This window comes from Salmo trutta, chromosome 30 (assembly GCF_901001165.1).
Source record: "Salmo trutta chromosome 30, fSalTru1.1, whole genome shotgun sequence".
In the NCBI taxonomy this organism is placed as follows: Eukaryota; Metazoa; Chordata; class Actinopteri; order Salmoniformes; family Salmonidae; genus Salmo; species Salmo trutta.
In genome coordinates this window covers 13575215-13589691 of record NC_042986.1, presented here as the reverse complement: position 1 = coordinate 13589691, position 14477 = coordinate 13575215, and the positions used below count along the sequence as shown (strand labels likewise).

The window sequence follows — 14477 nt, the reverse complement described above, 5'->3', positions numbered from 1 at the left end:
CATTATGACTACACTTCCCGGCATGCGTGGCGCATAGTAAGTTTGTGATGTCACAATGAGTATACGGTTACACTGTAGCATTCCTTACTCTATTGTTACTTTGTAACAAACCGGGGCAGAGGCGAGGAAAAGGAGGACGTCAATCTGGCAGAAATTCCGTAACATTTTGACATTACTGTACCAAACAAGGCGAAGAACGTAACGGGCATTATACTTGAAGAAAAACTACATCGATCCGATTGAAACCACCATTGCAAAGAAAGGATAAACGAAACAGATGTCAGCGGATTGCTCTTCCAATGCAAGCATTTAAAGGCTCAAACCAGGAAGATAAGTCATCCAGCAGTTATCTCAAATTGTAACGTCTTAAACGAAACGGATAATGTCAGTAGCCTAATAAATGTCAACTAAACTGTTTGACGTCCTTCTTTCCCACCGCCTGCCCCGGCTTTAGGATCGCTACGTCAAAGTTAAATGGAACATGCACTCCTGGAAGCGACCATAAAACAAATGCCCTTTATGTAGTCAGTTAGTTCGTTACACTATTTCTGCATTAGTAGGCTGACTATCACATAAATAAGTATTCACACTGAACAAATGAACAATTCGTTTTACTGTTAAAAGCTTTAGCCTACAACTAGAGAGAAGCTAAAACTGTCGGGGGAAAAATCTAAATAGGGCGTTACAAGATCCAAGAACAATCATCGGTGAATAAAAGGAACGTTCCGCGTTTTGATCGGGAGAAGAGGGTCCTTTTCTGCCGAAGGTAAGGGGCATTTGGGGGTTTATTAACGTTGTACATGGTAGTTTGTCTTTGCCAAGGGGGGTGACATGGTATGCTGGAGAGACGGGACCGGTCGAGGCTCCTGTGTCTGGCAGTTAGATTTACATGATTTCCTACTGCACCCAGTCATTCGATCGTCCTTTCACGAAATCTAGTTTGTTGTCGTTTGCGGCCGTTTGAGTCACTCGGTCGGTTGAAAGGTTTATTATCAGCAAGTAGCCTACACTGTGCGTAGTTTTAGGACTGTCGGAGCTCCTCTGATTGTCATACAGTATTGTCCTCCTTTATTGTAAATGTATACTATTGAGTCTAGCCTATGTAAAGTATTGCAATTCTAATAACATAGTATAGGATACTGGCTACTCTAATTTGTTTCAACTAAATTAGGTCATCGTCATGGAATATGTTTCATTGAGTTCTTCTGATAGCCATTTGTAATGTCTAATGCTTTGCTGAAGAATATAGAAATGTAACAGATTTTGAATTCTACAAAGCCTACCAGTTCACAGTATGAGAACCAAGGCCTGATACATTGTCCTTTGTATGTAATAGTCTAGTCATTAACTGATTTTGGCTGTCTGGGCCTCTTGGTTGTGGACAGTGTCACATGATGAACCTGCATGCTTGTAATCATATCAGTCAAATCTTTTAGTGACATTTAGGAACTTTCTGCAGTAACTCCACCATGTTTTGTGTAGGAGATTGTTGCTACCTCCTGAAAGGTCCTTCTGTAATAAGGATCATACATAACGTGCATTATACTTTTCCTCTGTAAAAAAACAATGGAGACACATTTACTTGCAATGCAATCTCTATAGTAATAATCAATAGGCTATATTCTAGTGAAACATCAACAGAGAAGCAATAAGTTGCAGTCCCTCATTTTCCATAGGGCTATACGATCACATTTGAATTCTGAGGGTTGGTTTCACCTCATGGGATGGAAAGGGAAAGGGAGATACCTAGTCAATTGTTCAACTGAGTGCTTTCAACTGAAATGTGTCTTCTGCATTTAACCCAACCCCTCTGAATCAGAGAGGTGCGGAGGGCTGGGGATGCTATTTATGTGGATATGAAGATCATTGAAACCATGAAGGGGCACACATATGGCTTACAGTAGGCCTACACAGGGGTATAGAGAGAGAGTCTATTCAAAAGTCTCAGCATGGCCCTTATTTGACCCTCTGGTGTTGCCGGAGTGACCTGTTTCTGGCATCCAAATCCCGTGCTATTGAAGGGTCCTGCGCTTTGTTTTTAAAGGAAAAGCTAAAGGGACATAAGGCTATCTATCTACAGAACAATTTTTTTCTTCTAAGCCATTCATATAAACCCCTGGCTGCTTTCCTAGTTGCCATGGTGACGTTTCCCAGACTCAATGATTTTGGAGCAGGATTTTCATGCGAGACAGAAAGAGAGGGAGTGATGGGTTAGGAATACAGATGAAAGGAGAGTGAGGCTGTAGCAAAAAGCTGATGTCACCTCGGTGTGGTATCAGGAATTGATCCAGATTTGATTTAATTAAGAGATGTTTCTAAACAGTTACAGTGGAATAATATACTATTTTGTTATTCAGATGGGCCCATAGGATATATGTATTATTACTACGTCTGCTGTGTCTTATTCTCATGCCTTGGCTTGATGAAAGTTCATTTTGGTGTAAAATGTCTAGATAGGCCTCCATGGCCTTCACTATTGTATTCATTCATTCATTCATTCATTCATTCATTCATTCATTCCAATTGTGTACCTACGCATATGTGCCAGGCTGATACTCTATCCCTGTCTGTGACGGCTGCATACCTTCTGTCTGTCTCTGAACATAATTTGTCTCTTTCTCCACCTTCAGACATCTAGTTTCCATGGAGGCAGTTTCGTCTCTCAGCCTCAAGCGAAGATTTGAGGAGGTGGACAGTGGCTCTCCCTACTCTACACCAAAGGACTCTGACGATGAAATCTCCAGCAGTGACAGTGCTGACAGCTGTGACAGCCTCAACCCCCCCTCCAGCACTGCACTCACACGTAAGGGCTATGCTACACTGGAAAATGGTTCTCAAATGGTTCTTCCTCAGCTCTTCAGGTTCCTTGGAGAACCCTTGCCCGATAAAGAACCTGTGAGTTATTCAAGAACCTTCAGAACTCTAAAAGGTTTTTGAAATGTTTGGAAGCCTGCAGATGTGTCCCTTTCATAGCACACAGCAAATTGTCCAGTGTTAACCAGTGTTGATATTTAATTGTAACATTTCTAGTGTTGATTCAAGAGTTAAATTAACACTTGGTGTAAAATAACTCCAGTGTTGGTGTTAGTAACCAGAGCTGAACCAAACACCACGCCCTTCAGTATCATATTTCTCAGCATGCTCTAATGCAAGTTGTTTTTTAGAATTGTTTGTTTCAATATTTTTATGTTTAATTGATTAATTAAGCTTATGCTACTCAAATATAAATAACATACATTTTCTAAACTATTCCAATCTGTTACTTGGACTTATTGCTACCGTTCCTGAAATGGTTGTTCCAGTTTAGATGTTTAAGGTAGTCTCATATTGTATCTTATGCTGTGTTTAGATGGTACGAGGTAGACGCTAGACGGCAAACCAGATGTCATTGTTTTCAATGAGAGCACAACGGTAAAATGCTGTTGAGGCTGGCGATGAATGACGTCAGCTGCCAAGGTAGACGGGACTTTCCGCCAGAGTTAAAAACTATTTCACCTTTGCCTCCTACGGAATGTTGATTTGCACTGTTTGTTTACTGAAATCACCATAGCAACACATACAGTCGTGCTGGCTTGCTTTTGCCGTAACAGTATTTCTTGTCCTGCTATGCTGACTTGTTTGACAGTTTTTGCATCCCTCGTCTAAATGCAGCATTAGTCTTCCCAACCGTGGCAGTGGTTCTGAATGCAGGTTGCGGATGAATTAAAATTCCAAATGTTGGATATCCCAACTCTGGCTGGATTCCAATAGGAATTACACATCACTTTGCAAGCCAGCATAATGTGACATGCAGGCCTGATGTGGCCTGTAAACTATAAGTTTCAGGACACTATATTAGCTTAAAAGTAGGCCCTCAAAAGAAGGCCTTATGAAATATTTATTGTATTGTCTTAAAAATATTATGCCAACATATTTAGGATCCCATGGGATCTCAATTGGTGTAGGCCACACAACTGAAAATGAATAAATACCATAACCATGTCTGTCACTAGCAAACATGGTCATGGGTGGTACTGGTAACTCTAAAATTCTCTCGAAAGGAACCCTGGGAAATATGCAAATAAGGCTTAAAACCTCACGGCAGGACTTTTCAATTCCTGTGCTGGAGGGCCGAAACATTTCTGGTTTGGGGTTTTTGTATGGTTCTTCAAAGAACCGTAGCATTTTTGTTCTTCAGATCACTCTCAAGAACCTTATTTGGTTCCAACTTGCACCTTTATTTTTAAGTGTGTACGGTACAACCAGCATTACTTGTCGGCTAAGGTTCTTACCAATTAGACTGATGCATGACTACTCTAGGCAGATCGTTCGTGAAGTAAAAGGATAATTTCAAGTCTGTCTAAAAATAGGCTTGGCATTAAAGTGTATGAAAGGGTTGTTAGTCTGTAATAACCCTTATACTATCTGTGGTAATAACCACTCTATGGAAACTGTTCACCCATTCTTACCTCTTTCTCCTCCCTGCTCTTTTCTCCACCTCCCTCCGCCCTCTCCAGCAACCTCCATCCTAAGACGGCACAAGCCCTCTCCAGGCCGGAAGCGGGTGCGGTTCGATGTGGTGACGGTGTACTACTTCCCCAGGCGGCAGGGCTTTACCAGCGTGCCCAGCCAGGGGGGCAGCTCCCTAGGCATGGCACGCCACCACTGCTCCATCCGTCGATACACACTGGGAGAGTTCGTCCGCGAGCAGGAGACCAGTCACCGCCACGCCCTACGCCAACACCTCCGCCAGGAGAAGCTCAACGCTCGCAAGATAAAGGTGAGGTCAAGCATTGGTCGTTCCGAGAGACCTGAAAGTGTTATGGTTTTAATTTCAGGACCTCCTGAGGTTTCAATCGGGGAATCCCTGTTCAGCGCTAGTTACACAAGCATATCTTAAGTTAACAATCAGGTTTTAGTGAGGAACGTGTATGTATAACTTCCACCCCCTCTCTAGCTGACGCGTAACGGTACGGTGGAGTGTGCCCAGGCTGACCTGCTGACCCTGGAGGATGTGTCAGACGACGACTTGGATGTAGAGGGTGTGGAGGTGGACGACTGCTTCTTCCTGCAGCCGCTTCCCACAAAGCGGCGTCGGGCACTGCTCAGGGCCTCTGGTATCGCCCGTATAGATGCCCGGGAGAAGGCTGAGCTACGGACCATCAGGCTTTCCAGGGAGGAGTGTGGCTGTGACTGCCGTTTCTACTGTGACCCCCGTCACTGTGGCTGCAGCCAGGCTGGCATCAAGTGCCAGGTGTGTTAAATCAAATGAAATGCTTGCTTACGAGCCCTTCCCAACGATGCAGAGTTTAATAAATAAAACAGTAACACATGAAGAATATAATAAAATACACAAGAATGGAACTATATACAATTGAAGTCGGAAGTTTACATACACCTTCGCCAAATACATTGAAACTCAGTTTTTCACAATTCCTGACATTTAATCCTAGTAAAAATTCCCTGTCTTATGTCAGTTAGGATCACCACTTTATTTTAATAATGTGAAATGTCAGAATAATAGTAGAGCAAATGATTGATTTATTTCAGCTTTTATTTCTTTCATCACATTCCCAATGGGTCAGAAGTTTACATACACTCAATTAGTATTTGGTAGCATTGCCTTTAAATTGTTTAACTTGAGTCAAACGTTTCGGGTAGCCTTCCACAAGCTTCCCACAATAAGTTGGGTGAATTGTGGCCCATTCCTCCTGACAGAGCTGGTGTAACTGGTCAGGTTTGTAGGCCTCTTTGCTCGCACACACTTTTTCAGTTCTGCCCACAAATTTTCTAAGGGATTGAGGTCAGGGCTTTGTGATGGCCACTCCAATACCTTGACTTTGTTGTCCTTAAGCCATTTTGCCACAACTTTGGAAGTGTGCTTGGGGTCATTGTCCATTTGGAAGACCCATTTACGACCAAGCTTTAACTTCCTGACTGATGTCTTGAGATGTTGCTTCAATATAGCCAAATAATTTTCCTTCCTTGTGATGCCATCTATTTTGTGAAGTGCACCAGTCCCTCCTGCAGCAAAGCACCCCCACAACATGATGCTGCCACCCCCGTGTTTCACGGTTGGGATGGTGTTCTTCTGCTTGCAAGCCTCCCCCTTTTTCCTCCAAACATAACGATGGTCATTATGGCCAAACAGTTCTATTTTTGTTTCATCAGACCAGATGATCATCAGACATTTTTCCAAAAAGTACGATCTTTGTCCCCATGTACAGTTGCAAACCGTAGTCTGGCTTTTGTTATGGCGGTTTTGGAGCAGTGGCTTCTTCCTTGCTGAGCGGCCTTTCAGGTTATGTCGATATAGGACTCGTTTTACTGTGGACATAGATACTTTTGTACCTGTTTCCTCCAGCATCTTCACAGGGTCCTTTGCTGTTGTTCTGGGATTGATTTGCACTTTTCACACCAAAGTACGTTCATCTCCAGGAGACAGAACGCGTCTCCTTCCTGAGCGGGGGATGACGGCTACATGGTCCCATGGTGTTTATACTTGCGTACTATTGTTTGTACAGATGAACGTGGTACCTTCAGGCGTTTGGAAATTGCTCCCAAGGATGAACCAGACTTGTTGAGGTCTACAATTTTATTCATGAGGTCTTGGCTGAATTCTTTAGATTTTCCCATGATGTCAAGCAAAGAGGCAATGAGTTTGAAAGTAGACCTTGAAATACATCCACAGTTACACCTCCAATTGACTCAGTTTATGTCAATTAGCCTATCAGAAGCTTCTAAAGCCATGACATCATTTTCTGGAATTTTCCAAGCTGTTTAAAGGCACAGTCAACTTAGTGCATGTAAACTTCTGACCCACTGGAATTGTGATACAGTGAATTATATGTGAAATAATCTGTCTGTAAACAATTGTTGGAAAAATTACTTGTGTCATGCACAAAGTAGATGTCCTAACTGAGTTGCCAAAACTCTAGTTTGTTAAGAAGAAATTTGTGGAGTGGTTGAAAAACGAGTTTTAATGACTCCAACCTAAGTGTATGTAAACTTCCGACTTCAACTGTACATAAAGTGTCTAGGCATCAGGATAGATAATAATAAGGTATTTGAGGTTGATATGTACATGAAGGCAGGGTAAAGTGACTAGGCATCAGGATAGATAATAAGGTATTTGAGGTAGATGTGTACATGAAGGCAGGGTAAAGTGACTAGGCATCAGGATAGATAATAATAAGGTATTTGAGGTAGATGTGTACATGAAGGCAGGGTAAAGTGACTAGGCATTAGGATAGATAATAATAAGGTATTTGAGGTAGATATGTACATGAAGGCAGGGTAAAGTGACTAGGCATCAGGATAGATAATAATACGGTATTTGAGGTAGATATGTACATGAAGGCAGGGTAAAGTGACTAGACATCAGGATAGATAATAACAATGTATTTGAGGTAGATATGTACATGAAGGCAGGGTAAAGTGACTAGGCATCAGGATAGATAATAATAAGGTATGAGGTAGATATGTACATGAAGGCAGGGTAAAGTGACTAGTCATCAGGATAGATAATAATAAGGTATTTGAGGTTGATATGTACATGAAGGCAGGGTAAAGTGACTAGGTATCAGGATAGATAATAATAAGGTATTTGAGGTAGATGTGTACATGAAGGCAGGGTAAAGTGACTAGGCATCAGGATAGATAATAACAATGTATTTGAGGTAGATATGTACATGAAGGCAGGGTAAAGTGACTAGTCATCAGGATAGATAATAATAAGGTATTTGAGGTAGATATGTACATGAAAGCAGGGTAAAGTGACTAGGCATCAGGATAGATAATAACAAGGTATTTGAGGTAGATATGTACATGAAGGCAGGGTAAAGTGACTATGCATCAGGATAGATAATAACAAGTTATTTGAGGTAGATACAGTATGTACATGAAGGCAGGGTAAAGTGACTAGACATCAGGATATATAATAAGGTATTTGAGGTAGATATGTACATGACGGCAGGGTAAAGTGACTAGGTATCAGGATAGATAATAATAAGGTATGAGGTAGATATGTACATGAAGGCAGGGTAAAGTGACTAGACATCAGGATAGATAATAATAAGGTATTTGAGGTAGATATGTACATGACGGCAGGGTAAAGTGACTAGGCATCAGGATAGATAATAATGAGGTAGATGTGTACATGAAGGCAGGGTAAAGTGACTAGGCATCAGGATAGATAATAATAAGGTATGAGGTAGATATGTACATGAAGGCAGGGTAAAGTGACTAGGTATCAGGATAGATAATAATAAGGTATGAGGTAGATATGTACATGAAGGCAGGGTAAAGTGACTAGACATCAGGATAGATAATAATAAGGTATTTGAGGTAGATATGTACATGACGGCAGGGTAAAGTGACTAGGCATCAGGATAGATAATAATGAGGTAGATGTGTACATGAAGGCAGGGTAAAGTGACTAGGCATCAGGATAGATAATAATAAGGTATGAGGTAGATATGTACATGAAGGCAGGGTAAAGTGACTAGACATCAGGATAGATAATAAGGTATTTGAGGTAGATATGTACATGAAGGCAGGGTAAAGTGACTAGGTATCAGGATAGATAATAATAAGGTATTTGAGGTAGATGTGTACATGAAGGCAGGGTAAAGTGACTAAGCATCAGGATAGATAATAATAAGGTATGAGGTAGATGTGTACATGAAGGCAGGGTAAAGTGACTAGTCATCAGGATAGATAATAATAAGGTATTTGAGGTAGATATGTACATGAAAGCAGGGTAAAGTGACTAGGCATCAGGATAGATAATAACAAGGTATTTGAGGTAGATATGTACATGAAGGCAGGGTAAAGTGACTATGCATCAGGATAGATAATAACAAGTTATTTGAGGTAGATACAGTATGTACATGAAGGCAGGGTAAAGTGACTAGACATCAGGATATATAATAAGGTATTTGAGGTAGATATGTACATGACGGCAGGGTAAAGTGACTAGGTATCAGGATAGATAATAATAAGGTATGAGGTAGATATGTACATGAAGGCAGGGTAAAGTGACTAGACATCAGGATAGATAATAATAAGGTATTTGAGGTAGATATGTACATGACGGCAGGGTAAAGTGACTAGGCATCAGGATAGATAATAATGAGGTAGATGTGTACATGAAGGCAGGGTAAAGTGACTAGGCATCAGGATAGATAATAATAAGGTATGAGGTAGATATGTACATGAAGGCAGGGTAAAGTGACTAGGTATCAGGATAGATAATAATAAGGTATGAGGTAGATGTGTACATGAAGGCAGGGTAAAGTGACTAGTCATCAGGATAGATAATAATAAGGTATGAGGTAGATATGTACATGAAGGCAGGGTAAAGTGACTAGTCATCAGGATAGATAATAATAAGGTATTTGAGGTAGATATGTACATGAAGGCAGGGTAAAGTGACTAGGTATCAGGATAGATAATAATAAGGTATGAGGTAGATATGTACATGAAGGCAGGGTAAAGTGACTAGACATCAGGATAGATAATAATAAGGTATTTGAGGTAGATATGTACATGACGGCAGGGTAAAGTGACTAGGCATCAGGATAGATAATAATGAGGTAGATGTGTACATGAAGGCAGGGTAAAGTGACTAGGCATCAGGATAGATAATAATAAGGTATGAGGTAGATATGTACATGAAGGCAGGGTAAAGTGACTAGACATCAGGATAGATAATAAGGTATTTGAGGTAGATATGTACATGAAGGCAGGGTAAAGTGACTAGGTATCAGGATAGATAATAATAAGGTATTTGAGGTAGATGTGTACATGAAGGCAGGGTAAAGTGACTAAGCATCAGGATAGATAATAATAAGGTATGAGGTAGATGTGTACATGAAGGCAGGGTAAAGTGACTAAGCATCAGGATAGATAATAATAAGAGTAAAATAAAGAACAGAGTAGCAGCAGCAAATGATGAGTATAAAAATGTATGTGTGTGTGTAATATGTAGGTATGTGTGTGTGTGTGTTGTGTCAGTATGCGTGTGTGTGTGTGTGTGTGCATGTGAATGTGTGTGGGTTTTGTGTGGGAGTCATTGTCCATTTGTGTGTGTTGGTGCGTGATAAGGAGTTTATAACAGAAGGCTATGGAGTTGAGAGGTACTGTATCTGTTCAGCACTCAGTACATATTAGATCTGTGATGATACCAGTATCACAATATTTTTACCAATGCAAAAATGAAAGCACGATGAAGACCAAAGTCTTTAGCCCTTTAAAAACCTGCTGTATGTAAAATATTGTGTGCTACAGCTTGGAAAACACTGGATGTTTCCAACATTAGGGCTGTTTTCCTAGAGGTTACATCCGCTTCGGGTTTTGTTTCCTTGCCACGATACTAATGAGTATTGCGATACTGGTATCGTCACGGCCCTAGTACATTTGTCAGAATTTGTCTAAAGATAAACAGCAAATCAATGTCTTACAGACAAACTGTCTTTGCTGAGTATTTTATGACTGTATATGTTCTCTCAAATGTTGTTCTCTTTCCAGGTGGACAGGATGTCTTTTCCCTGTGGCTGCTCTCGTGATGGCTGTGGGAACTCGGCAGGCCGCATCGAGTTCAACCCTCTCCGCGTGCGAACACACTACATGCACACCATCATGAAGCTGGACCTGGAGAAGAGGAGGCTGCTGGGGCAGAAGGCCGGGGTCGGGGGGGAACAGTATGCAGAGTCTGACCTGCTGTCCTCCCCCTCCTCCACCAGGCCTCCCTCCCCAGACCTTGACCTGTCCACAGGGGCCCATGGCCTGGACTCTGAGTTAGAGACAGAGGAGAGAGAGGTCCAGATGGTCCTAGAGGCTCAGGACCTCCTGACTGACCAGGCCTGCCTCGAGCGGGAGAACGAGACCGCTGTGCTCCACCTGCAAAGTGCAGAGGAGCAGGAGAGGATGAGGGAGGAAGAGGAGGAGGAGGAGGCGCAGCGGGGCAGGGGGGGAGCAGGAGGCCTGGGGGAGCAGGCTTTGTGCCTTCTGCCTGGGGCCCTGCAGGGGGAGATGCCTGGGGACACAGGGGTTGGGGTGGAGGGGGTCCCTATCTCCCTCCTCCAGGGCCCGTTCCCCACTGGGGCTAACCTGCTCTGCATCACAGAGAACCAGGAGGGAGATGGGGAGGGGGACAACCCCTGTGGTGGCCTCAAAGACCCGGCCTCCTCCTCCCTGCTCTACTATCAGATAGGTCCCATGGAGAACGAAACGTTTCACAAGTCTCTGCCTGGGCAGGAGGAGGCGTGTGTAGAGCGAGAACCAGGGGGAGGAGAGCAGCGAGGGAGGGATGAGCATGGAGGGAATACCTGCGGGCAGGATGAGGGCGAGTTTTCGCCCGCGGTGGCTCTGTGCTCAGAGAATGGCGTGGGGGCTAAGGAGTTACCATTCAGCCCCCAGCAAAGCTCCTTAGAAGGGCAGTGTCAGGAGGAGGCCTGCCTGGCCACAGAAGGAGAGTTGTACCCACCGCTGCCCCCTGAGGTTTAGTACTAGCACCTCTGTCAATGTTTTGCACAATAGCTTCATTTTGAGCTGAATAAAGCCTACACTACATGGATAGACAATGACTATGATGTTACAGGTTAGAATTCATATTAGTAACCGTCATTACTAGAAAAATCGATTTGGAAGAAATGAGCTTGTCCATTAAAATAAAGTGAAGGAGGGAAAATCATCCTGAAAGCACACCCAGATCTTTCCCCCGCAGTAGTACTGTCAGTTCAGTTGGAAGTCAATGAAATGCTCTCATTCCAACGGGGCTGGAGATCATGGGACCTGTCCCAAATGGCACGCTAATCCCTATATAGTGCACTACTTTTGTCCAGGGCCCATAGGGCTCTGGTCAAAAGTAGTGCACTGTGTTGGGAATACGGTGCCATTTGGGACGCTGCCTGGTTGGCCTTAACGAAAGAAATGACTCCAGAAGCACGCATGTTTCTCTGGGAGGTGTAACTCAGTAACTGAGAACTAAGTAGTGTTGTTTTTAGTTCCCGGCACCACTAAGAGACGATGTGGTGGTGTGAGTGTTAACATTTGCTCTCGGAGACGTTGGTCAAGGGAGCATTTCAGAATCATTCTTTGGATTCCAGTGGCTTGGTTAAAACAAGAAGGTGAGGTTAAGAAGAATATGTGCTCTGTTGGATACCGTAGAGCGATACAATAAACACCAGTTGTGTTGAAAAAGTTTGACTAATTGGCTAGCATTGTAAATGTCACACTGGTCTGGTACACTTTGTCCAGCTTTTTAGCTGTAAGCTTTGAAGCCAAATTAGGGCCACTGGCAGTATCTACCTACCTACCCCCTCCCCCTCCAGACCTAACAAACAATCCTGGAAATACTTGTTTTTGGTGTACTGTATAAGTGTTTGAAATGGGAAAGGCAGAGCTGAAAGAGCTGCTTGTTTGGTCTTCATGTTGTGGTCTGTCTAGGCACAGGGTGGTATGTGCCCCTCGCTGCATTGGGGTAAAATATTTGTAAAGATCAAAAGGTTTGTACCGGCTCCTCTTTCTAAATAGCGTCTCTCCGGGTCTACCTACCTTAGACCTCTCATGCAAACACAGTTTATTTATTAAAAGACAAGTTTACCCTATAATAGTGACCATTACAATGTTATAACACTTCTTTTAACAACGTGTCTTTGTAAAATTGGGATGCTGTTGACATTGAGCAACAACAGAAGTCTCTGTGATCTCTGTTTAATCAGTGAACGAAAGAAACCTGTCTTTGTTTTTTAGTTAGCATGTCAGATGAGCGTACAGGTGGTCAGAGTCCATGTGAAGTGGACCATGTAATGCTGAAGGGACAAAATAGACCTGCTTTGTCTTTCACGTCTTCACGTCATATGATGAGATTCTCTATGAAACACAGCTATTTTAAGTCATATGACGACGTCATTTTCAAAATATAATTTAAAGACTTAAAAGAAACTGAAAGCCTAAAGCTGTTTGAAGTAGTAATACAGAAATACAGAAAAATGATGTTATGTTGCTAAATTATGTAAAGAGGATATGACAAAACCTTAATTGCATTAGTTTTTGTTGAGTGTGTATGGATGTGTGTGCACGTTGTTTGATTGTCTTTGTGTGTGTTTGAGTTCGTTGGGGGGGTGGGGGGGGTGGGGCGTGCATACAATTAGTCATATTTCCTAAAAGGTGCTGTGATAGGTTCAAACATGTGTCACTTTTTCTGAAGTTACGAGAAATATATAATGTCAAGGACTACATGTATCTTGATGGACATTGAATCACGAACGTTTCTGATCGAAAGTTTGATCAGAAATGGCATTGTGACCGACCATTTCTGTGGCGAGGGAAGCGTTACATTAAGCCCTCTGACACAGGGACGCAATGGCTGTGGCACACTGTCTGCAAATGATGATAATTGCTTTGAATGACATACTGTATAGGTTGTCAGTATATGTAAATGCGATCCTATAACATATTTTGGTCTTTTAAATGTATTTTTTGTGCTGTGCCTGTTTGTGCTGACCTATGTATGTGAGTGTGCCGACTCATTATGCACAGTCTTCATCCTCGCTTGACTGATCTGTTTTAAAGCTTGCTGCCATCTTGCCCAGTGTATCATGTACTGTATTATGGGCCTAACTAACACAGGATGAGATGCTGTGCATGAGCTTTCTGATATGTCTTTTTGCCTTCATTTGTTGTATTAGCAATATGATCATGCTTAAGAGTTGCACCAAAGCAGTGGTTTCAAACCTGATTCATTGCTGTCATCATGCACCCGTTTCTAGAAGATTTAATAAGAGTCTCCAGCTCTGATTCATTCTGAAGACTCGTGGTGATCTTCTCAATCGTATAGATGTATTTCCCACCGTTGCTTACCTTGACACAGTTCCAGCTTCTAAGTAATTGGTGAGTGAAACTGAAAAGCTGCCTGTTGTTGAGTCCTCGTCTTTGGCTTCCTATGAAATAGATTTAGGTTTGGGACCACTGCACTAAATGAGCTCCAACCCACTATGTGATTATATGATTATTATGTTTGTATGTGTCTGTGTGTACGAGCAGAGGTGTGTGTGTGTGTGTGTGACTGAAAAGATGGACTGAGGTTTGGTTGGACTTCATCTCAAAGCTGTGATAATTACTCTTATGCTAACTGTTGCCTAAAGTGGACAAAAATGTTTTATACAAAAAAAAAATGTAAATGAAAAGATACATTAAAAAAATAAAACACAAACTCTGATTTGGATTGTATGATGGCCTACTTTTTTCCCTTGACTATTTGTTGTGTTATATTACTGAGTCCTTGTCTCCCAGGTGGCATACATGAGCTGTAAAAAGGACAGAATGTCGTCAACAACTTCAGAAGCCATTCGTACGGAACATTCACTAGAGACTTCAATCTGTTACCTGGATAAGATCCAGGGTGAAGACTTTCTGCAGGGGCTGGCCAGCACCAGATTGGAGAGTTAAGATTCACAGCCGCGTATAAACTGAAATGTAGATGATACTTTTGA

The 14477-nt window shown here is 42.3% G+C and overlaps 1 protein-coding gene across 2 annotated transcripts; it reads left to right on the top strand.

The window, feature by feature from the left end:
• The first annotated feature begins 48 nt into the window (after positions 1 to 48).
• Positions 49 to 14203, top strand: csrnp2 (cysteine-serine-rich nuclear protein 2). Of its 2 annotated transcripts, none has more exons than XM_029722813.1 (5): positions 49 to 766; positions 2631 to 2803; positions 4497 to 4759; positions 4937 to 5233; positions 10510 to 14203. In XM_029722813.1, exons 2-5 carry the CDS (start codon positions 2644 to 2646, stop codon positions 11485 to 11487), a joined length of 1698 nt encoding a protein of 565 aa, XP_029578673.1. In that variant the 5' UTR covers positions 49 to 766; positions 2631 to 2643; the 3' UTR covers positions 11488 to 14203. The 2 variants fall into 2 exon arrangements, with proteins under 2 accessions (XP_029578673.1, XP_029578674.1); XM_029722814.1 differs by lacking the exon at positions 49 to 766 and adding an exon at positions 3350 to 3456 and having other exon boundaries at positions 2683 to 2803.
• The last annotated feature ends 274 nt before the right edge of the window (positions 14204 to 14477 follow it).

Excerpts from the sequence above, each read along its gene's own strand:
- csrnp2 (XM_029722813.1), top strand. The coding sequence starts at position 2,644 with ATGGAGGCAGTTTCGTCTCTCAGCCTCAAGCGAAGATTTGAGGAGGTG. Across the intron at positions 2,804-4,496 it reads CTCCAGCACTGCACTCACAC|CAACCTCCATCCTAAGACGG; the intron begins GTAAGGGCTATG and ends CGCCCTCTCCAG. Across the intron at positions 5,234-10,509 it reads AGGCTGGCATCAAGTGCCAG|GTGGACAGGATGTCTTTTCC; the intron begins GTGTGTTAAATC and ends TTCTCTTTCCAG.